A 24,519-nucleotide genomic window follows, 5' to 3' on the forward strand; every position below is an offset into this window, starting at 1 on the left:
CGGCACCACATCGAAATAGGCGCTGCGAGGGAACATCTACACGCCAAAGTAGCACACATCGAAATAAGGGTGCCAGGCACAGCTGCAGACAGGGTCACAGGGCGGACTCAACAGCAAGCCGCTCCCTTAAAGGGCCCCTCCCAGACACAGTTGCACTAAACAACACAAGATACACAGAGCCGACAACTGGTTGCAGACCCTGTGCCTGCAGCATGGATCCCCAGCTGCCGCAGCAGCAGCCAGAAACCCTGGGCTAAGAGCTGCTGCCCACGGTGACCATAGAGCCCCGCAGGGGCTCGAGAGAGAGCGTCTCTCAACCCCTCAGCTGGTGGCCACCATGGCGGACCCCGCTATTTCGAAGTTGCGGGACGCGCAACGACTACACGGTCCCTACTTCGACGTTGAATGTTGAAGTAGGGCGCTATTCCTTTCCCTTCATGGGGTTAGTGACTTCGACGTCTCGCTGCCTAACGTCGAAGTTAACTTCGAAATAGCGCCCGGCGCGTGTAGCTGTGATGGGCGCTATTTCGAAGTTAGTGCCGCTACTTCGAATTAGCGTGCACGTGTAGACATGGCTAATGTCTTCTAAGAGCCCAGTAAGCAGTGGAAGTGTTGGTAACATGCTAGAAAATATTGACATCCATTGTATGGCAAATTCTCTTGTCTGTAACTGGTCAGGTCATGAGAGTGCTGGATATGAGAGGTTCAACCTTCATGCTACATTTGTGTAAAGGGAATTCTTTTGTTCCTCCTCTCTGTCTCTGACCGAATGTACTAAAGCAGTGACAGGTAACTCTAAAAACTGTTCTGTTCTCAAAACTTAAACTTCTCTCATTTTCAGTAAATATTTACTTCACTGTTTGAAGGTATTAGAATGAATTACTGGAATTTTCCTTTAAGTTCAGTGTCACTATAGGAAAAAAAACTACCTCAACCTGGAACTTTTTTCCCAAAACTTATTACTAGCTATACTATGTTCCCAAATAGCCATGGACCCCTAAAATATATGGGGGTCCAAATAAAGGAATTGAAACTGCCTTGTACCATTTGTACTGTATCTCAGGGGTGCATAAAGTGGAGGGTGGGCCCCCTTAAGGGTGGCATGAAATTTTATAAGGGGGCACAGCATGATTGGTTGCTGGGTCTCAGGGTCATCCATCTAATTAAAAATGTTGAAATCTGTTACGTTTCTTTTTATGGATGTATAGTCCCATTTATGTACTGATTAATAAAGTCTTTTCATTCTACATTCTTATTTTACATATACCAAAAGGTGGGTTCTTTTCATATGAAAATAACTGAAATTTTTGTCAGTTTGCATTATGTTAGGTTGGAGGGCCCTGCTAATTTTAGGGTCAAAAAGTTGGGCCCAATGTAAAAAGTTTGCTCACCCCTGCTGTATCTAATTATAGCACTGGCAATCAGTTTTGTTAGTGAATATACTTAAAATACCCAGAGCTAACATAACTTTTTACTTTTGTTATGTTCCCATTTGATATGATTCCACTTTTTATTTTTGTTTTGAATGTTCCCCCTTCTCTTTGTTTTCATCCTTTATATACTTTCTCTTTATTGTACTGTGTTCTCTCCTTTCATTCCTCTTTTCTCTTCCTCCTTTTGCTATAACATCTTTCCTTGCACTTTTTTAATTGAGCCCATTTTTTCTGGTTTTCAGCAGTCCACCTGCCTCCACAGACGTGTTTGCAATCACTGAAGCATCTGTACACATGAACTCACATTTGCTCTTGTTTGTGCCCTCATGCCTGTGCTCATGCAAAGACCTGTTTGCTCACATGCAGTCATCTGTTAACAGGCTCATTCCTGACTCCTACCTGCCAGCGATTACCAGTAGTGGATCTAGTGGGCCTCTAATACCAGTAGTTGAAACTCCTTTTTCTTCCTCTTAAAGCAATCAACCCCCTAGTTTGCTCTGCTCCTAGGCATGCCTGTGATGTGGGTGAGGAGCCAGTAGCACCACCTGCTGTGCTCTCTTAATTTAATCCATGTGCTCCATCCAAATTCCAAGCCGGTCTCACTTGCACTGATTTAGCACAAGGTTGTGTCAAGAACACACCAGCTCCCTTAGCAACTGTGAAACTGACAAACTAGTCAATTTCATGCCCTAGTTATTTGGAACATTTAATAGTGGTTTATGCTACAATTGATTTTTTTTTTTCCCCTTCCTTCTCTGCATTAAACCCACTCTGTTGAGAAGATGGCGCTTTTTGCTCTCTCTACTAGTTGAGATTCATTCTTGGTTGCATATTCCTGTGTCACATAGCCTTTCTGTAGTTAATGTTTTTGATTTGGTCAGTAATAATATTGACGGTACAGATTAGCAGAACAATGGGTAATGAGGATCTTACAAGATTCTGTTTCAGTTGATTACTGAACGCACAAAAGATGAACTGTGTTTGAAGTCTGATGATCAATCTTGCAGTAGATTAGAGAATTTGGAGGGTGTTCTGTGATTGGCATAAGGAGGAAGAGGTTGTCCTGATGCTGCTATCTTAGAATGTCTTCAAGCCATGTGGAAATGAGCCTGAGTGCTTACAACATTAAAGTTCACCTTGCAGCATTTTTTAGGTTTGTTTTTATGCTGTTTGGACAGGGCTGAGGCCACATGAAATAATACATGCTACCATTACGTTCTGTCCTGAGCAAAATCTGGTTACACTACAGTGTACTTGGTAGAATGCCTTTGAGGGACAGGTGTCTGATGCCGTTTAGTCACTGAAGGTTTATATATTCTTGACTTCATCTCTATTTATCAAGATGTTTGTTTGTGAAACTTATTCTTAGTGAGGTACACCATTGCTTATGATGGTTTTTCAGTGAGACCTTCAGGTTTTTTTCAGTGCTGCTCATATTATCAACAAGAGAGCCAAGGTAGGTGATATCAGTAACAGTATCGACTGGGTGATCACCCACTCAGATGCTAGAACTTGGAGTATGCTCAAAATTGCTGACTGGAAGAATTTTGGTTTTATCTGAAATGGAATGGTAGTTGTAGGATTCAGAAGAATGGTTAAATGGTTGACTCTGTTTTTGTAGGTAGGCACCCTGATGTATCTGAAAGCTTCTGACAGCCTGATATGAGTAAAGCAAGTTGTGGTTCATGCCTGGAACTTAAAATTGATATGCTCTCACATCGCCCCTTTAGAGACAGTGAGGAGGGTTTCATTATTTTCATTATTAAAGACTGTTTCTCATCGCTGTAGGCTGAATGATAGTAAAATATATACAGTCTTGTAGAAAGTCTTAAAATATTTCTGGCTATTGTGTTCAGACCCTTCTAGAATTCAGACTAAAGATTACAAGTACCTTCCATTTGAAGCAGAAAATTTCTTTACCCAGTTTTTCCACCTGGAATTGCTAAGCAGAATAAAATTTGGTTGTGGGACATACGTAGGGAAACCAAGAAAAAAGCAGTCCAGTAGCACTTTAAAGACTAAAAAAAAAATTTATTAGATGATGAGCTTTTGTGGGACAGACCCACTTTTTCAGACCGTAGCCGTACCAGAACAGACTCAATATTTAAGGCACAGAGAACCAAAAGTAGTAATTACGGTTGACAAATCAGAAAAACATTATCAAGGTGAGCAAATCAGAGAATAGGGGGCAGAAAGTGGCGGGGAGTCAAGAATTTATTTTGTTAGTCTTTAAAGTGCTACTGGACTACTTTTTTGTTTCCATAGTGTATAGACTAGCACGGCTTTCTCTGTTACTAGGGAAACTAAGGTTTGCATAATGGATCTAAGCATGGAATAAAGAGCAATTTAAAAAGTAGTATCTGAACCACTTAAGACAAACAGACATTTTTAAGATTTTAAAGTTTGTAGGTCATGTCAAATTTTATCAGATGTTATAGATTAGTGTGCAGGTGCTTGAAGCAGTACTTTTTGGCAGAAGGGTGTTGCAGTTGACTGTGAGGCACTGCTTCCTAATTCAGGTGCTTAAAGTATTTGGGGAGCAGTCAGATATATGGACTAGTATAGAAAATCAAAAAAAAGTGTTTTTTTTCTTTGAAATTTCTGTATTCATCCAGACCTTTTTTTTCCTTGTAAGTTTTCCATACTGTTTCCATTACAATCTACATGTTTACATTTAAAGTTACTTACTTTGTTGTTTGTCAGCAGCATTTGTGTGATTCTAGGTATTGTTTTCAAAGCATTAAATTGAAGCATGCAGGACAACTGGACTTCTGATATATACAGCTATTCTTATGACATGGTGACCAGGAGAGTAAAATTAGAACACTATGTAATAGAGAATCTAAAAATATTTATAATCTTTATTTATGATATCTTGTGTTTTATATGCAGTTTTGTAAAATCTGAGCTATACAAAAAGATTGGGGTGTTTTGGCTATGGTGATATTACTATTTTATAAAGCAGAATGAGGCATTGTAGGAACACTTATTTGTGGAGGTACCTTCTAGACTACATATGTGGGGATAACTATGCATAATTGTTTAAAGGTGTCCTTGTTTAGTATATCAGTACGAAATTGAGAGAGGATGAAAACCTTGTTAAGGCCCATTTCAACACTTAAATTTGCAGTGTGGTTGGAGCCATCAATGGGACAGTTATGGAAGAGGGTTCTTCTGTGTATTGCTCAGGGATGTCTCTGTATTAGTCCTCCTATGATGAGGTGTAATTGAGGTTCAGAGTTGGACCAGAAGGAGGACCACAGACTTCATGGTTGAGTGGATCTAAGGACTGCAGGGCCCAAGTAACACAAAGAAGCTGTAGTTTGTGCATCCAGACCAGCCATTGGCATAGTGGCTATGGAAGTGCTACGCTGCATTCCTACATCTTTTGTCCTAATCCCTGCCATGCTACATCCACAGTTATTTTCATCTCTGCAGAGAATTTTTTCTTACATTTATTTAAACTGTGACACGTATTTCAAATCCATTTTAGTTACAATCGATTATTGAATTTTTTGATACTTTTGTCATTGGTATCGTTTCAGCTCTTTGCGTTGAGCAAATCAAAATACCTTTTGCAAAAGCTTTTTATACAGTTGTCTCTCAGTGAGATTCAGAACTTTTTAATGTGTCTACTCCAAGATCCTCCAAAAAGTAGTGTGACAGTTAGGAATGTGAATGCCCATTAAAATAGTTAACTGGTTAAACATGATTGGGGTCTTCTTCAGGCCAGCCCATCTCAGGCGTGTCTCGCTGGCAATGTGTTCTGTAAGCTGAGTGCTTCGTTGATCATCCGGGGGAGATTCAGGTGCCATCCAGCTGATTAGCAGAATGCCCACAGCCAGCAGCATGTGTTTCTATGGTGGTGCACATCTGCACATGCCTTATTCCGCTCATAGATGGAAAAAATTAGAGAGAACACTGCCAGCTGGCCCCCCTCTGTGGCTGGCTGTCTGCCAGGATTTGAACAGGTCTGGTTAACTGGTTACTAGGTATAGTAAATTCTTTCATATCCAGTATTCTATCATCTGGAACTCTCGAATAATCGGTTTCTATCATCTGGAACTTCTCAAATAACCATAAGTAAATTTGTCACATTTTCCATAAGTACAGTAGAATGAAAGCAAATACAAATAAATACAGCAAATACAGTATAAGTTTTTGCCATGTACACTGCCACTATGGATAAATAAAGTAGTCTGCATACATTTTTTGTTTGTTTTTTAATATCGAATCTTGTTTTTCTTTAGTCTTATGCATTGCTAGGTATACCTTTCTATTATTTGAATAATTTCCCAGTCTGGGGGCTGCTGGATATGAAAGAGCTTACTGTAACTAGTTAACCTTTCACATTCCTAGTGACAGTAAGGAGGAATAGTGATTAGGATAATCATAGGAATAATGATGATTCTCTAATATAGAACGTGCTGTAATTCTAAGTGTCAGCAGGTGCTTGGTAATTTGATTAGGGTAAATTTTTGGTAAAAATAGCAGTTATTTCTTTTGACATTACAATAATATTTTTAAGTTGTTGGTTTTTGATGGGTATTTAAACAGGACAGGTAGGCAAAGATTTATGGCATCTACAGAAATGCTATTTTACTCAGCTGAACTGCTGAGAGCCTTACATTAGACAAATCTGATAGGCAGATAAATTTTTATTACTGTGGTAATTCCACTTGATTTTTGCCTTGTTTAACAGGGTAGTAAAAATGATCCAGTTTAGGAGCCTTGTTTACACTGGGTATGTCTGTACTACACAAAAACCCTTCATGCAGTAATGTGCCTCAGAGCCTGATGATCAGACTTAGGCTCATGCTAAAAATGTCCACGTAGAAGTTCTGGCTTGGGCTCTGAAGCCCCGGGAAGGAAGAATGATTTCAGAGCTGAAGCTCCAGCCCAAGCTGGGCTATTTTTCATGCAGTAATATGAACCCCTTGAGTCTGACAGGGCCCTGAGACTTGCTGCTGTAGGGATGTTTTTTCCAGTAGAGATGTATACTTCAAGGCTCGTATGGATCAGCTACTCAGATGGTAGAACAGGTGGCAGACTTTTTTTTGAAAGGTTGTCCAGGATAGGTGTAAGATAGGTCTCTTTTTGGTTTTCCATGACAGATACATTTGACTGGTACCATGGAATGGTTGGTCTCTAAAGTGATATTTATGTATGCAGGAAACAGCTTTCTTTGACTTTGGACCTCTCTTGGTAGAGATTCAGATGACTGTAATTTGCAGTGTGTTCAAAGTAAATTATAAAACTCACTTCAACCTAGATTTCCCACAAATCAAATATTTAAAAATACACCAGAACTGAATTACCTACCTTTGCAAATGAGTAAATGACAAAATGAAAAACTCTACTCCCCTTCCTATCCCTTAGTTCCCACCCCCAACTCTCTATAATGGAAAGGAGAAAAAGAGGCGTCTTTTGTTCATTTTAGAATTTGTTGGTCAGGTATGATAGTGATTGGTATAGCATACAAATATATATAGAGTAGAGCATCAGAGTTACAAACACCAGAGTTGGGAACTGACCACTCCAATAGACATTTCATTTGGAAATAGAAATATTCAGTCAGCAGTAGAAATGGCGCCCTCCCTATCCCCCAAAAAGCCAGTGTTGTATTTCTTGTGTGTAGTAAAGTTTCAGAGCTGTATTAAGTTAGTATTCAGTTATAAAGTTTTGAAAGTACAATCACAGAATTTTGTTTAGGGTTATGAGAATTTCAGAATTATAAGCATCCTCCATTCCTAGAAGATTTTTGTGACGCTAGCAATATTGTTTAAAATGGCTATCTTGTCTGGTAGGTTTAAAATTACAGCAATGGTTTGGTGCGTACTTACATATTGTTACTCTTTTGCTTTTCAGCTTGTTGTGTGCGTGCATATTTATTGAAAAAAGTCCTGTTTTTAGATCAATTTGAAAGAGCAGGATAAATTTTGATTTCAGTATCTTATTGCTCTTAAGAGCAAAAGCAGCTGCTGAACAGATGAGGAGAGAAGAGGGATACCAAAAATATATTTTGCTTCATAATCATAAATAAACCAAGCTTTTTTGCAGTGATGATACAGTAGCAGTGTTTGAATTTGTCTACGTTGAGACCAGTGCTCCTTGTAAGCTGAGCGCTTGTGTGACTGTTCAGGAGAGATTCACGTGCCACTCAGCTGATTAGCAAAGCGCCCACAGCTACCGACAATGGGCATCGTTTGTTTCTGTTGGTGCAGCACATCCGCATATACCTTAATGCACATAAAAAAATCATCTTCTTGTGGGTGGAAAAAATAAAGGGAACACTGGTTGAGATCACTATTTGAGGGAAATTGCTTTCCCAGAATTGCGAATGAACAAAGTAAACTTGGTTTTTTCAAGTACAGGATGAACCTGTCTAGTCCAGCACCCTCAGGACGTGATTGGTGCTGAACCACAGAATTTGCCCAACTGTAGGTTGTTACTGTTGTCTGGCACTGTTACCAACACTTCTGCTGCTTGCTGGGCTCTTGGAAGATAGTGAGGGGTAAATTACAGCACAGGACACTGAGAGCCAGCACTTGTGGCTGTAAACAAACTTTCGGGACTGCAGGTAACTTGGCCAAACCCGTGATAAGTGGACATCTGGCTAACGAAAATCTTGCTGAACCATGCATGTTTTCAGATCAGGGTGTGCTGCATTAGAGAGATTCAACCTGTACGCAGATTTTATATCTGTTAATTTTGAGACTGTTTCTGTAAAATTCTAGTCATGTTGGTAGTTTTTCATTATCATGATTGTAAAATAATCCTTATTAACACCAACAATATGTTTTTCTTGTATACATTTGTATACATCATCAGCATTTAACATTGAACCTATCATGTTCAATTAAAACAGAACTCCCTATTTAAAATACAGTTTGCAACCTTGCCACTGGGTGGAGTTAATTATAACAAATTACAAAATGTGATTTAGGATCAAAATGTTCCCTAAAAAGAGAAAATACTGAAATACTCAAATTTGACATGTTAACATTTGAACAGCAGTCATGTAGCACTTTAAAGACTAACAAAATGATTAGGGGATGAGCTTTCATGGGACAGACCCACTTATTTCATGAATAAATCATTTTGTTGGTCTTCAAAGTGTTACATGACTGCTGTTTTGTTAGACTGTATACTAACACAGCTCTCTCTCTTAGCATGTTAACAATTGGTATGAACGAGGGCAGCCATTATCTCATGCATTTCAAGGACTGCCTCCCTTTCTTTAATGTTCGTAATTATCTCTGGCAAGACATTTAACATCCCCTGCGCTTCTCCTTCAGTTCTATGTATTTGATTTGTCAGTTTTTATTGCCTTTGTTGGACTTCTGTGCTGTATAACTGAGTCTGGACTGGAAAGTGTACAGATCTGAAGAAGTGGGTCTGTCCTGCAAAAGCTCATCACCTAATAAGTCATCTTGTTAGTCCTTAAAGTGCTACATGATTGCTGTTTTGTTTTACTGGCTGACATGTTAGATCTGCGCTAATAGTATCAGATCTGTGCCTCAAGATTAAATATACTGAAGATTATTTTCCATGTGTACTCTTTGGACTCAAGTTGATGGCACAAAAATATTAAATTGTATTTATTCTGACATTCAACATAGGGCATTTTAGAGGTAGTAGTAGGTTACAGGATGAAAGGGTCAAATATGTTAGGGCACGTACATTTAATTTTTAGTTTTCATTCAGTGGTATACCTTCTATAATAGGCTATTTTATTAGAAATGAGTGAGTAGTTGATTAGCTGACTTTCCCTCTTCCTTCAGGTATATCTCTTAGAATTGCGTGATGTGTGATGAATTGGAGATTCTGAACAGGGAGATTGAGCGGTTATTACGGAGCAACATCGTGGAAGAAGACACTTTAAATTCAGACTGTCTTCAGCCATCTACCACTGACTTCTTGGATATAGCCACTGGTTCAGAGAATGAAGCAAAGTGCAAATTAGTGCAGGTATCCAGTGCTTTTATAAACAGAGTAATAGGGCTCTCAAAATTAGGTTATAACACTAAGGGTTTTTTTAATTGTTTTTGGAAGAGATGCAGTGTACACAGGAAGTATTTAGCAAGCTAGGAATAATATAAATCCATATGCAGCATTGATTTCTCTGTTGCTGTCAGTGAAAGAAAATATGTTTAGAAAGCTTTACTATTTAATGTACTGAATGAAAACAGTGACAGATTTCTGTTTTCATTTGACCAGTGTAGTGGTGCTGGGGAGAATCTGGAGATGATCATTTCCCAAGTAGTAACAAATGGTTAAAAAATAGCAAAGTTGCCTTAAGACTCTGGGGTTTGCGAACTTGGACAATTTTTAATTTAAGGAGTAAGTCATAGGGAGGGTGTGTTGGAACATGTAGGATTGTATAGTTTAACTTGTCCTTATGTTTGTCTATCTCTAACTGTGATACATTATCAGAATTCATCTTTATCATGGTGAAATCCTTGTGCAGGTTTTAATCACTTTCAACTATTTCTCTTGGGATTCCTTTTGCAATTGCTTCTAAATCATTGCTTGTATGAAGAAAGGGAAGTATCTTACCTTTGACACCCTTCGTTGGCTTATCTTCAAGTCTAGTTTAAAACTGACATCTTTTATTGATTCCATCCTGCTTCCTATTCCCAAATCTGCTTACTGTACAACAATTGGGGTAGACTTTTCTGTAGTTTCTTCTAGACAACAGTTAACTGTTAACTTTTTGTCCCTGTAGGAATGTTAAGTTCCTGATTTTGGAACACTCTTATAAAGATTTTGCCAGCAGTTTTAGCTGCTATGGTAGAGGCGGATCTCTTAACAAATGGTTGTGGTCTCTTCTTTGGATTAGTCACGGTGCATTTTAAAAAAGTTTTGTGCTGTTCATGCATCCTGTACCTTCTGAGAAGATCATGTTTCCTGAAAAATATCCAAGAACAGATTTTGAAAATTGTTCATGTTTGAGCGTCTTTGTAGAATGGACATGTCCATAGGGACAATTTCTCACTTATGGAGTTGCCTCTGGATTTCTGGATCTTCCCATCTTTTAAACCATTAATTTCTAGTTTTTTAAATCTTTTCAAGCTATGGTCTTTGTCTACACTTACACATTTTTTCGCTCTAGCAATGACACTATGTATCACAGTTTGGCAAAGTGAAGTAAACTCTTAAAAAAAATGCCCTTATCAGTATAATTGCATCTGAACTAAGCTTTATACACACGCAACTAACAATGAAAAAAATGACACTCCTCGTAGTTTTATACCTATAGGAACTAAAGTGTAGACCAGTTATACTTTTTTGCTGCAAAATTAAATTTGACTTGCTCTAAGGTGTTTTTTAGTGTAAAATATTTGATATAATGAGTGACACAAAAGTGTGTAATATTATAGCAGTTAGGGTATGTTGGCTTGACTGAGTCTCTTTAAACTCTGTCCTAAAAACATGGTTCAAGATCAGGAGAAAGTGAAAAACTATTGAATTTATCCTTCTAACTGGTAACTCACAAGTAGACATCTATATTTGGCTGTAGGGAAAATTTATAGAAGTAAAGTTGGTGTTAATCAGTTTGATCTAGGATTGTGAGCTTCTATTAATGGTGATAAGTGTGGCTTAAATTTTAAAATAGGATAATGGTTTTTCTGTAATTTCAATACTAGAAAAATCTAAATATAGATTGTATCTATATCACTGAGCTATTTAATACTACTAGAGTTTAGTTAAGTTCATATTTAGTACACTGTTGTGCTATGAAAATCTTAATGGCTTCCAAACAGATTTATTAATCTTGAGCTACATTCCTTAGGGAACGTAAAGATCTGTCTTAACAGTGGACCTTTATTAGTATTTTCGCCCTTTACAATACTACTCATTCTTGTTTCAGTCTCTTTTCTGAGGGGAAAAACTGGTGATGTGAAGGTTGCTTTCAAGAGTTAGACATGTACTTTTCATTTTACCTTTTCATACCAGAGTGATCTCAATTTACACAGTTATTGTCTAACAATGAGAATTTTTTAGCAATTTAAAGTAATACCTACAATTACTTTGTTTGTGTTGGCTGACCTGATAAAAATGTGTAATTTTATTAACCTTTAAAACCCCCTTTTTTTTTTCTCCCCCCCCACCAGGAGACTACAACAGCTGAAGAATTGGTACCTGATTCTTTGTGTTGTCATCAAGATGAACCAGGCACTTCTGAATTATCCAATTCAGCGTGTGCTTTAGGGATTATGCTGAATGACTCTAATCGACTGCTGCCCTCTTCTCATTCTCCCTTTCATTTAGATCTACAGGGAGAAACCATCCCAACCTCTAATGCTGTGTCAGGTAAAGCATATAGAGGACATTGAAGAATCTTCCTATTTCTTTAAGTTTTAGCTGGAATTTAAATCTCAGAATTTGGATTTCCTCTGCTGTACTCTTAACATTTCTTCATCTTCCAAGGTAAACAAAGATGTAACATATTATTTACTCTGTTGAATCATAACTGCTTTAATTGCGATTTCTTTTTCAGATGAGTATCAGTAATTTTCTAATATTTTAAAATTACTGTTTTCTTGCTAAATAATATTCTAAAAACTTCAAAAAAATTAATATTATTTTCAAATATTATCTTGAAAAGAGCTGAAAATTCCATCCAGTTTAGAAATAACTTCTGAATGCTCAAATTGGTTGGCTAATAAGGGTGAGTCGTCATATTTATTACCTTACTATTAGTGTAAAATTAATTATTTTTTGATGCTACTGCACCATTTTTATTAGCCATTTCCCACTTACAGTGGTGCTGAGACATGCACCAGCTAGATGGCTGTACGAACAGTGGAAGAGTAAAATCCCACTGAAGTTGTCTTAGGGAGAATCTTGTTAAGTGCTGAGTTTTTAAACACATAGATTTGAAAAATTCTCAATTTTTAGCTTTAACTACTTTATAAGTGGTAGAATTTTTTTTAAAAAGTGGATACTTCACATACCCTCAGTTTTTAGTTCGGGTAGAATAGTAAATGGTCATGGGCTAACTCTAGAGGGATTCGTTCCTGATGTGTTAAAAGTATATGCAGGTACACTTGTTGAAACGAGAGCCATCTTATCAGTACTGCACATTCCAAGATGCAGAAATAGTGAGATTTAATATTATAGCTTGATAGGAAAAAAACCCTTGTTGTAATTGTGAACCTATATCTGAAGATATTGGAAACATTGTTGTGTTTTTTCAGCAGTGAAAAATAGCATAAATTTTATGATTCAGTTTTTTAGAGTAAATTAGATACTTGCCACCCACAGCGTTTGGACATTCCACGTTCCAATTTATAGTATATGTGTTAGTTGTAATTTTCTTTAGGTAGCCAAGACCCAACTCCAATCACTCAGTTGGTGCCGCGGACCTTATTTATCTGGGTGAGGTCCGAGCTGGTGTCTTTTATCAGTTAGTTGTACTGGCATCAGATTTCATACGTATTGTTTCATGATCAGTGCATCAACACACATCTGACCAACCTTTATCCAGACTTCCATGCCAGTCCCAAGTCTGGATATAGGAGGAAGATTGGTTGGATGAGTGTCAATGCACTGATCGTGAAATAACAATACGAATGAAATCTGATGCCAGTACGACTGACTGATAAAAGACGCTGTCTTTGACGTCATATTGATAAACAAGGTCCACGGCACCAATTGAGCGATTGGGGTTGGGTCGATAAGTTGGCTACCAAAAGAAAATTACAACTAACACACAAACTATCAGTTGGAACGTGGAATGTCCGAACTCTATGGGCAACTGAAAAATTAGACCTGTGTCAGAAGGAAATGGAGAGATACTGATGTGATATACTTGGACTGGCAGAGATGCGTTGCAGGGCATTGAGAGAGAGGTGAGGTTGCAAAGTCATTTGGTCAGCGCATGAAATGAAGAAGCATGAGGCAGGAGTTGGATTCTTTCTTAGCAAAAGAGCAAGGAGCATTGTTAAGATACAAACTGGTTAGTGCAAGAATGATGATAGTGAGATTTAAGCAAAACCATTCCACATCTTGGTCGTTAAGGTACGTGCACCCACATCGGACAGTATGAAGGAAGAGATCATGCTATTTTATAAAGACTTCACATAGACGCTGGAGGAGATACTGAAGAGAGATGTGTTTGAACAGCAGAGGGGATTAGAATGTGAAGGTTAGAACAGATGATAAAGGTTGGGAGAGAGTCAGTGGGAAGGTTTGGATACAGAGAAAGAAGCAAATGAGGTGAGAAACTACTAGAGTTTGCAATGGAGCACGAGATAGTGATCTGTAACACAAGATTCCAACAAAAGAGGTCTAAGAAGTGGACACGGCAATTGAATGATGGGAAGTCCAAAAATGTGATAGATATGATCTTGATAAGAAGATGGTAACATCATACAGCAATGCTGAACTTTCCAAGAAGCAGGTGTAGACTCAACCACAGTCTAGTGATCACAAACATCAAGATGAAACTCAAGCAAAAGTATAAGACATAGTTTAAGAAAAGAAAAGACATGGCAAGGCTAGGCAAGGAACACGTAGGGAATGCATGCAGAGTGATCCTCGAAGAGAAGATTAGGAATGCAAGCACAGAAGAAGACCTAGGCAAGAGAGTTGAAGGGAGAGCCACGGCGATAGAAGAGGCAATTGAGCAGACTGTTTCGGAAAGATGACAAGATCAGTAAGAAGTGGATTATTCAGGAGACAGTAAAGTTGGTCCAGGAGAAGAGAGCGTTGAAGGGATGTTTCCAAGAGGGTGAAACAGCATTATAGAATGAAATGCAATGAGGTAGGGAAAGCGGCCAGAAAGGATAAGGTGGAATCGTTAGAGGAGCAGTGTGAAAATATAAAGAGTTATTACAGCGAGTGCAAGACCAGGGAGGTGTATAAAAATGATTAGGATTATTAATACAGAATGGCGATCAAAGACGAGAACGACAAGGTGCTCATGACGAGAAGATTGTGCAGTGATGGATGAGATACTGCACTGATCTGTATAAAACACAGTTGTACACAAGTGTTTCAGAGGGACTGATCAAAGACCTGCAAGGGAGATCCCTGCAGAGCATCGAGAGCGAGACCAATACTTCGAAGGAGGAAGTAGAAAGAGCAGTGAAACGGCTAAAGGACAACAAGAGACCTGGAAATAAGATGATGGGAGAGATGATCAAATACGTCGGAGAAAGTATGTTTCAGGAAATGCGCCAACTATATGATATAGCATGGAAGGGAAGGCACTTAAGGAATGGACAAGATCCATGCTAGTGACAGTACACAAGAAAGGCAGTGCATTGGAGTGCAGGAACTACAGAACAATTGCCCTGATGAGTCATCTAGGCAGGGTGCTGGTGATGACACTGATGGAGAGACTGAGATCGCAGATAGAAAAACCTCTAGTGGATGAACAAGCGGGATTCAGGAAAGATAGAAGTACCATACAGCAGATACTGGCACTAAGATTGATAGCAGAGAAAGCTCAACGAAAGAACAAGTGCATCTACAGTTGCTTTGTCAATTTTCGGAAGGCATTTGACAATATATTTCAGAAAGTGATATGGGTGGTGTTGGAGTCATATGGAGTGGATAGCAGACTGATATGATTGAAGGATGTCAACGACAATGGGGAGGCAACAGTGCAAATGTGCGGAGAGTAGGTCAAGTGGTTTAGAACAAATAGAGGTATAAGACAAGGAGATCTGATAACTGAGTATCTTCATCACACACCTAGAGAGAGCGATAGATGAGATCAAGACAGACGTAGAAGGGATATCCGTATACGGGATGAGAATCAACAATTTGACGTTTGTGGATATATTTCTCAATGAAGAAGATGAAGAGAAACTAACAAGAATGGTGCAGGAGCTAAAGGAGGAAGGGAAGAGGTATAGACTGATTATGAACATTGATAAAACAAAAACAATGGTACTTGGAGATAAGAAAATAGGAAGGAAGATCAGTATAGACAGGACTGAACTAGAGAACGTAGAGAAGTGCACATATCTGCGGAACAACAAAACATATGATCTAGACTGTAAGAAGGAAATAGTAACTAGAATAGCAAAAGCAAGAGCGAGTTTGAAAGCGATGGACGAGATCTGGAAAAGCAAAGCAGCATGTTGTACGGATGTGAGGCATGGGCGATAACAGAAGTCAAAGAAAAGGATAGTGGCATTCGGGACGAGTTGTTCTAGAAAGATCCTAGGAATAGGTTGGATGCAGAAGGTCAGCAAAGAGGAATTATAGGAAGATAACAGCCGAAAGAGAACCTACTGCATAAGGTTATACAACGGAAGTTACATCTATTTGGTTGTATCTGCAGAATGAACAATGAATGAAAAGTCAAGACCGTTGTATTCGGCCTAATGGCCAATTTGAATAGGAAAGGCAGACCCCACTGAGAATGGATAGGTAACATAGTAGATTGATGCAGAACCAGTCTACAGAAACTAAGTTGCCACTCATTAGACAGGGAAAGGTGGAAGGAAATAGTGAGGGAGACATCGGACGCCAGAGGGCACTGAGCCTATGGTGAATGATGATGGGGAGATATGTGGAAAAGAAATGCAAACATTGAATCATATGGAGCTGCTTGTTCTCTGGCTAAAGACAATTGACTTAAGTTCCCTTACGGAGCAGAGTTTAACAATAGTTTTAAAATTTAGTTGTGGCTCTGATGTGTTTATGGTATAAGATTCATTAGACAGGATACAATTCTATTACCTTTCCAAGGAAAGTGTGTGAAAATAGTTTCATTTTACCATTTTATACAAGTAAATCCTTATTTATCCTATGATGCCTGTACAAGAACAGCTCATGTTCTAGTGATCAGAAAGCTTACTTTTTTATTCCTTCATTACAGGGCATTCTCATTGCATGCAACTTGTTTGTAAGTGCAGCAGAACATATGTTGACTGGTTTTGGTGATCTAGATTATCTTATACCCAACTTGTTCTTTATCTTGGATCCTTATAAAGTTGACTCATGCTTGTATGTTTCTATCACTTGCTCCCTGCTGTTCGCTTAGACAGGAAGTCTCATAGAAACTGGGAGAGGGGTTCTAAGAAGCTGTCTGTCACATCAACGCTAGCTTTACCCTACAGTTCAGCTTTTGACATTTCCACTTTTTTTGCCAGATCTCTTCTCTGGCACAACATACAGCCTGGAAGCCTTGACACAGAGACCAAATCAAGGACCAGCCTTGTTTAAGTATTTTTTTAATATGTTGAATTTTTTCAGAAAATTTTGTTGATCAGGATTTGAGAGAGTCTTCTAACCTGAACAAGATGATATTTAACCATATGTGAGACTACTCCAGAGAGAATATGTAATAACTTTTGCTGAATCACGAAGGATTAGCATTACTAAAACAATAGTCCTTTAATTCCTTTACCTGCGCAGCTCCACAGGGGAATGTGAATATTTTGCAAACACCATCTAGAGAAGGTGCACCAGAAATAGCTAATGTAGTCCATTGGATACTTTCTTCTCCTGGACTCTTAAAATTATTGAGACAGTACGTTTCTAAGATTTTCAGGGTTACAGTAAACCCTTGATTGAATGGACTAATTGTGGGAAGAGGTGTCTCTTAATGCTGCAAGTCCATTAAATCCAAATCAGCAGGACTGCAGGCACTTTGTAGGGCACCCAAGGGAGCACTCTGTCCGAGACCTGGGAGGGAACAGTGGGCTTGAGGAAGAGAGCTCAGCAGCGTGCTCTTTTCGCTGTTTACAGAGCAGAGCCTGTGGGATCTCCTGCCGCAAGCCTCTTATTACCCACAAAAGGCTCTGGTGGCCCCAGCGGCTTCTCCAGCCCGAGCTGCTTTGGCGGTCCAGGCGGCTCCTCTGCCCCCGGTGGCCCTGGTCATGGCAGCATTCCAACCAGCACTGTCAAAGGGTGTGTCTTCCCAGGGAAGAGAGAAAAAAACAAGGGAAGTTCTATACTGTGTCTTTGACCAGCCTCTTGCTTCAAAACATTTTCGAGTTTGCTAGATAATCTGATTTGTGAGATCTTCTGATCTGGCAAAATTTCACAGATGTCCACTACAAATGTTTGTGCTATCCGTTCCATCACTTGTTCTTCACCTACTTTGCAAATGTCCCCTAAGGATGTGTTGATCATGGCGATTTCTGACTGGATGCCCAAATAATGAATTGGATAGAACTATGTTTTTTGTTATAGGCGGAAGGCACACCTTTCACATCACTTTGCACTGGGGAGGGGGTCTCAGAAAGAAATGATGAAAGATATCAATTGGCTAGAGGTCCTGAGACATTTGAGTAACTTTCCTTGTATTATACAGACAAATGAAACTTCAGCATACCCTTATAATGACAGGCAAAGCTACACAAATGTAGGACCAGGTCATCATGTTTTTGCCAGGAAGAATGGGCCCCCTGTTCTGGGGCAGTAATGATATATAACTGAACTGGGCCCTGCATTTCAATTCCAGTCTAAATACAACCTCTCGTTGCCTAAGCAGGCAAGAAGCACACCTAGCAGAATGGATCCTCTACTGCTTTTTTTTTTCCCTTTTTTCTGTTGATAAGAGAGTCTGTAGTCCAGGGTAGGATTTCTCTAACAAAACTTGAAGACAACAAGATTAGACTCCCATTTCTGTGTGATGTAGCAATGCCCCTGGATGCATTGATCAAAATTGACTTTTAGGACAATTGTGCTCTTTGCTGCTTGCTGCAAAATCTTCTAGAAAGAAGCACTGGTAATAATAGGCTTCATTCTGGACTATGAGGCATTGTTTTTTCTATCTTTGAAATTGTCCTTCCCTTTTTTGTGTGTTGCTTTCCCCCTTCCCCCCAAAAAAATAAATCGAAGGTCAATAACTTACCCAGGAAAACATCTGTCACTATGAAAGTCTGTGAACCATGGTCATTTAAATTAGCTTTTAAAATCACTAGAGTTAGCTGGTGACAGTTCCCCTTGTGGAGCGTTGTTTGTTACTCTTTCCTCTTAGGAAGATGTAATGCAAAGGAAGAGATCTTTGAGGGCCATGGCAAGAAATCTGTGGGGCAAGGCAAATGAGTCGTGGAATTCAACTGTACCTGATCCTGAGACTTTTACAGTGGCACTGATTAGAGAAACTAAGTAGCTCATCACTTGCTCCTACATTTACTCAGAGTGAACAGCTATGGGTCAGAGAGTCCCAACTAGGTTGGAGCTGTCATTTCTCTATGCCTATGTCTACACAAGACATAGAAGTTGACCTCTGATACGCAATTTTAGCTACGCCAATATTGTATCTAAAATTGACTTATCAGCAGTTGATTTCAGTGTCTGTCTACATGGAAGAAAGTCGATGGGAGCATTTCAGCAGTCTACCTACCTTAATCCTCACCCCTCGTGAGGTGTTCCAGGATAAACTTTGACCTCGGAAAGTGCTATTTTGCACATGTGCAAAATAAAACAGCAGAAGATCAACCCTGAGCGTGTCAGTCTTCCATGGTAGTGTAGCTGTAGCTTATGTCAAAGTGGATAATTTATTCATTGATTTTTTTTTTTTTTTTTTTTTGGGGGGCGGGGAAGCGGGTCTGCTGTGAGTTTAAAATAGGATTCGTATGTTGGCATATCTTGGCTTTAGTAGCAGTTCATCCTGATTTCAGAGTTCAAGAGAAAGTAATTGTTTGCTTCAGCAATAAGTCATTTTAGAAAATAGTGCTTTAATTTTTCATTGTGTTTTTATGAACTCCATAAATTATCAATAAAATTATAGATGGTAGCAAGGGATGCTAAGAACGACCATTCTGCATTTCCTCAACCCACTCTGGGTAATCGTCTAGAGATTATTTTTTCTGTTCATATTACATGTTTCTTTTATATTTTAATTTAATAGGATCTTAGGTCTGCAGTTTACGAGACAATCCATTTACATTTTTGCAACTCTGGATCCTAATATGAGAGTTAGAGTTTGGTATGGAAAAATAAAGAAGTACATTCATAATTCAGTGTTCTCTTCCACCATTCACATTTTTATACATAATATTTTAAATCAAGATTGGTGAAACAATCGTTGGGATTTGATTGTAACTGGGGTAATAATTACATCCAGTTAGTTGTTTTGGTAGGCTTACTTGTCATCCTATAAATTCTGTGGTCTTAACATAGAGCTTGTCTCCACTACATAGTGGATTGATGCTGCAGTGATCAATCCACTTGTCATCAATTTATCATGTCATCTTAGATGTGATTAAATTGGTCTGAGTGCTCTCTTGCCAACTCTGGAATTCCAGCAGGACAAGAAGAGTAGCTGGAATTGAAGGGAGAGCAGCCCCCACTTATCTTACCATGTGGAAGACGCTGCATGGGATGTTGACTTCAGCTACACTATTTGCATAGCTGATGGCAGATTGGCAGGGAGATGAGGTTAGTGTAGACAAGACCTTAGGTTGACCATTTCATTATGTCTTATTTGATTTGTGTGTTGGTGGAAGTTTTCAGTGCAATGGTAGCAATACTGTAATTAAAATGTACATTGTCATTTAGTTCTAGTCCTATAATTTGTCACTTGTAATGCCCAGTAAATCTTTTTTGCATTGACACATGTCATTTTTAGGTTCAGATTAATATTTTTCCAATGCTGTTGTAATACCTTTAATACATTTTCAATTGTGTCCTTTTTATTATTCTTTTTTGCTATGCAGTTTGCAGAAATCAGGAACCAAGTTTAGTACAGGTTGAACCTCTCTAGTCTGGTGCCTTCAGGTCCTGACTGGTGCCAAATGAGAGCATTAGCTGGACCGCTGGAGGTCAGTATTGTCTAGCAGCATCACCAGCACGTCCACTGCTTATTGGGCTTTTAGATGACATTTAGGGGTAAATTACAGCTAAATAACAGCACAGAACACTGAAAGGCAGGACTGGTGGCTATAAACAAACTTAATGGGATCACAGGAAACTTGGCCACACACACAACTGGTCATCTGGTTAACTAAAATCATGCTGGATTACGGATGTTGCCTGACAAGAATTCCAGATTAAAGATGTTCAACCTGTATTGCAAGTGTATGTGATATATCCAAAAATGTGCAGTGCAGTTTAGCACTTCAAGTAAGATTGAGATCATTTTGTTTCTGGTATTCGTTTGGGGTCAGAAATTCAGATTACCTACATGTCTGAATACTCATAATTTTTACGTTATGATGTTTTTCTGTATTAAATTGTGTTAATAGATGGAACAGAGTTTGAGGTCCAAGCAATTAAATTCTGAGTCTTATGTTTATTTTTAGAGTTGCACTTTGGGAATGGTGGTGTCTGTATTATGGAACAAGTTGTAAGTTCACGGGCTGTGGCATTTGAATCTGGATCCAGCCTTGGCAACATGGAAAACCGTTCTACTGGTAAATCCATTTTTTTTTTTTTTTTTTTTTTTTTAGTTCTGAGAAGAAATCTTGTTACACCGCCAATTTTTTATGTTTCTTAACAAAAATATAACTTGAGTAAGCAGTGTAAAAATGAATTTTGAGGAGGAGTATAATGTGTTACTGTATGGATACACATTTAAGAAAGTAGGGAATGTAGGAGTCCCCATCAATGTCCTGTTTACTGTCGAAAACACAGAGAGAGAGAGAGAGAGAAAGACAGATGGACATTAGCTTAAGGGATTATAATGCTAGTAGGCAGACGCATATAAGTACATCCAAATTGTAATTCTCTGGTTGATTGGAGAAAAACTTGGTCATAACAAGGAAGAAGTTTTTGTTTTTTGTGGCTTGCATTTAATTTGTTGAGAAACTGCCTTTCTCATCATGTAATAATGCTACAGTTGAGCTTGTCTGGTTGGCATGGCCTTAACAACTTGCTGGTTCAGAGAGAGATGACGGTTAGCAGCTGGGCCCTTGAAGAGCCTGTGACTTCAATTTAAGCAACTTTTGTTTTACCCGACTCTGGATTTGGGGATCTTCGGAGCATTGTACCAAATGCTACTGTTTTCTTAGTCTTGTTTGGATTCAGTTTAGATGGAAGTTGATTGGTTGTAAAAGTGATGGATTGGATGGAATTTGTTTTGGGAGAGGAATGACCATCAGTAGATTTTTTGTGGGGGTTCTTTTCATTAAGCTATTAATTTTTGCTGTTTTTATAGTGTCCCCAGAAAGTTAGCAGGGCACTTAAAAAAATTGTTCTTTGGAAAATAACATAGTTCTTTTTAGTGGTTCTATGAAGATAATGCAGAGTAAGGAATTATCTGATCACTGATTATTCATCTATTTTCATCTTACTTGTAAGTTTCTACTCTGTGTGGTCTGCGTTAGTTTATATGCACAAAAAACTAGATTGGAGCTGCTATCACGCTCAGTGACCAGATTTTTATCAAGGATTTGGTGGTCCATATTTTACTATCTTAACAAAGCCAGCATATTACTGTTGTTTTTATTATGCAAGCACCAAGAAGCCCTAACTAAGGTGTAGGCCAGTTACAGCAATGCATAGAAAAGGGAAGTTCCTGCTCAGAAGAGCCTATCAAAGATAAGAAGGGATGATACTGCCATTGAATGACTCAATCTATTTGGCTTTTCGTAGTCATTTTAAAGTGTAATTTAAAAGGTTCAGAAACACCGAATGTTTTTCCATTGTTGAAATTAAAAACTACTGCTCACATTCAACAAAAACCTCTGTGTTGAAATCAAAGATTTTTTTTAAAAAAAGCAAAATTAAGAGGAAATGGGCATTTGACCATGTAATAGCCTATTCTAATTCTTTCGTTAATCCACTCAGCATTTCATAATTAAAGAATTTTTGTAGTTTTCTTCTGGAGTGGCTTTAAGGCATGGTGTTGCAGCATCCTACTGGTCTGTGGGAGACCTTTAATGTAATCCTGACCCTGTTGAAATCAATGGTATTTTTTCCTCTTGACTGACTCCAGTTGGGCCAGGACTTCACACATTATTTATAGAAGATTTATTTAAAAAAAATCTCATGGAACTGTAGTGTTGGTTTATTGAGCAAGAAAATTGCTCTATTGTAAACATTGCCAAACTACCATGGATTAATAATAAATGACTCTTTCCAGAAATTTATGGGCATCCTTTAGCAAATGCTGGTGTAAGGGTGTGGGATAGAACTAGAGATAAGTTGTTTTCCCTCACAAGTGATGCGCTTTCTAAATACTCAGATCTTAATGCAAATCACCGAGCAGAGAGTTGGCCAGCTATTCAGTAAGACAAAACTTTATTCTGAGTTATTTAAAGATTCATGCTAGCTTTAATTGAGCTACTCTCCCCTGGTGCAAGCACTTTTAAGTCAGAAATTTTGCTTCTCACCTTTCCAGAAAATTATTTTTAATAGATGCAGTGACATCTGGTCGGTGAGGAAACAAAAAGCAATAACTGATCTTTGCACAAAACTTTCCTATATATAACAGGAAACACCTGTATATTACACCCTGGAGAAAGAATCCGTATAGATAAATTACTTTAGAGTGGGGTGGGTAATCTGTGGCTCCAAGCGCTGCCACAGATGACTCCACTTGTGGCTCTGGAAGCTACCACTGCTTAAACAATGCCTACAGTTAAAATGAAATTTGGGTTGCTTGGGGCTGAGGGGGATTAAACCTGGGGTTGGGGTGGCAGTTGGGTGTTTAACCTGGGAATGGGGGCAGGTAGGATTGGGGATTGAGGTGGGTAAAGCCTGAAGGTGGGGGTAATGACATCCTCACTGGTACAAAATCATTGTGTGTGCTGTTGTTAAAATAGGGGTGACAAAAAGTATGTTTTGACTTTATTTATTAAGTATCGGAGAGGTAGCCATGTTAGTCTGGATCTGTAACAGCAACGAAGGGTCCTGTGGCACCTTATAGACTAAGAGAAAAGTTTTGAGCATGAGCTTTCGTGAGCACAGACTCACTTCAGCATCTGATGAAGTCCAGTTCAGTGTCCAGCATCTGATGAAGTGAGTCTGTGCTCACAAAAGCTCATGCTCAAAACTTTTCTCTTAGTCTATAAGGTGCCACAGGACCCTTCGTTGCTGTTGGTTTATTAAGGGCTGTCTCGTATTCACATCCATTGTGGCTGTTAAAGTATTGATTTTTGTAACTGAAATTGAAAAAATGGCTCTCCTTGCTATTTGGGTTGCAGTCCCCTGCCTCAGAGTAATGGGTTTTCATCTGGAGAAGAGGTCCAGCAACCTCAGTATGAGGCACAATGAGAGAGAATTTCTTTTAAGATACTTGTTTAATAGTACCTGGCATCAGTAAGGTTAGAAAAAAAGTGCTTGAGGTGAAAGAAAGTATTTTATGTATGTATAAAATTTATATAACTTCATAGAAATATATGACTGGAAGGGACCTTACTAGGACATTTAGTCCAATCCCCTGCATTCAGTGCAGGACTAAGTAATATCTAGGCCTGATTTGTTGTTGTTTTTAAAAAAAAAAAAAACTTTCAAGTGACTGAGATTCCACAATCTAACAAGGTATTCATGGTGGTAACAGCCAATCATTAGAGAATATTAGGATGCAGTCCATAACTAAATGCCACAGATGGCTGGATATTTCTAATTCTGTGGTCATCTTCCTAGGTGGCTTCTCAGTGGAAATAATCACAGAAGACAAATGAAAAATTAATTTCTTATCTACTTTTAGCTGCTCAAATAGTGGTAGCCTCTTACAGGAAAATTAAAATGGCCCAGTCTTAGGGGAATGGTTAAAAATATGGAAGGTTGTGATTTTGGAAAAGATAAGTCTTACTACATGCCCAGGAAACTTAGAGAGGATAGATAAATATTTACTTAACTGGTTATTCATTACACAGAATACATTAACCTGGAAGATTAATCAGGGAATTTATCTTTTTATAAATGGTCTCACTTGATATACGTGCTTGGTCTATTAAATTTCTGCATAGCAATTTCACAGAATTTAATAAATTCACTAGAAGCAACAAATTATAGGTGTAACAATGCTCACATTGTAATATGGTAACATCCTATTAAAGATCTGAAAGCAGTATTTCTATATAGTGTCTCTTTAAACAAAAAAGTAGCTTTTATGATTGTTTTATTTCTGATATTTAGATATGGTGCTGATTTGGAAACTTATTAAAACTTCCTATATAAATAAAACATGGAGGAGTTGGGGGTAGGGGACAGGTGAGAGGAG

The 24,519-nt window shown here is 38.5% G+C and overlaps 1 protein-coding gene across 7 annotated transcripts in view; it reads left to right on the forward strand.

The window, feature by feature from the left end:
* Window positions 1–24,519, forward strand: part of DIDO1 (death inducer-obliterator 1) — a 98,355-nt gene that overhangs the window by 12,603 nt on the left and 61,233 nt on the right. For 4 of the 7 annotated variants that reach the window (XM_075012017.1, XM_075012018.1, XM_075012023.1 and 1 more), the window contains exons 2-3: window positions 11,552–11,750; window positions 20,654–20,764. In XM_075012017.1, the coding sequence (XP_074868118.1) occupies window positions 11,654–11,750; window positions 20,654–20,764 (208 nt within the window). In that variant the 5' untranslated portion in view covers window positions 11,552–11,653. Of the gene's footprint in view, window positions 1–11,551; window positions 11,751–11,841; window positions 11,868–19,663; window positions 19,791–20,653; window positions 20,765–24,519 lie in introns of those variants that run through there. The other 3 variants (XM_075012022.1, XM_075012021.1, XM_075012019.1) reach the window with 3 other exon arrangements.

Source organism: Carettochelys insculpta, chromosome 17 (assembly GCF_033958435.1).
Source record: "Carettochelys insculpta isolate YL-2023 chromosome 17, ASM3395843v1, whole genome shotgun sequence".
Taxonomy (NCBI): domain Eukaryota; kingdom Metazoa; phylum Chordata; order Testudines; family Carettochelyidae; genus Carettochelys; species Carettochelys insculpta.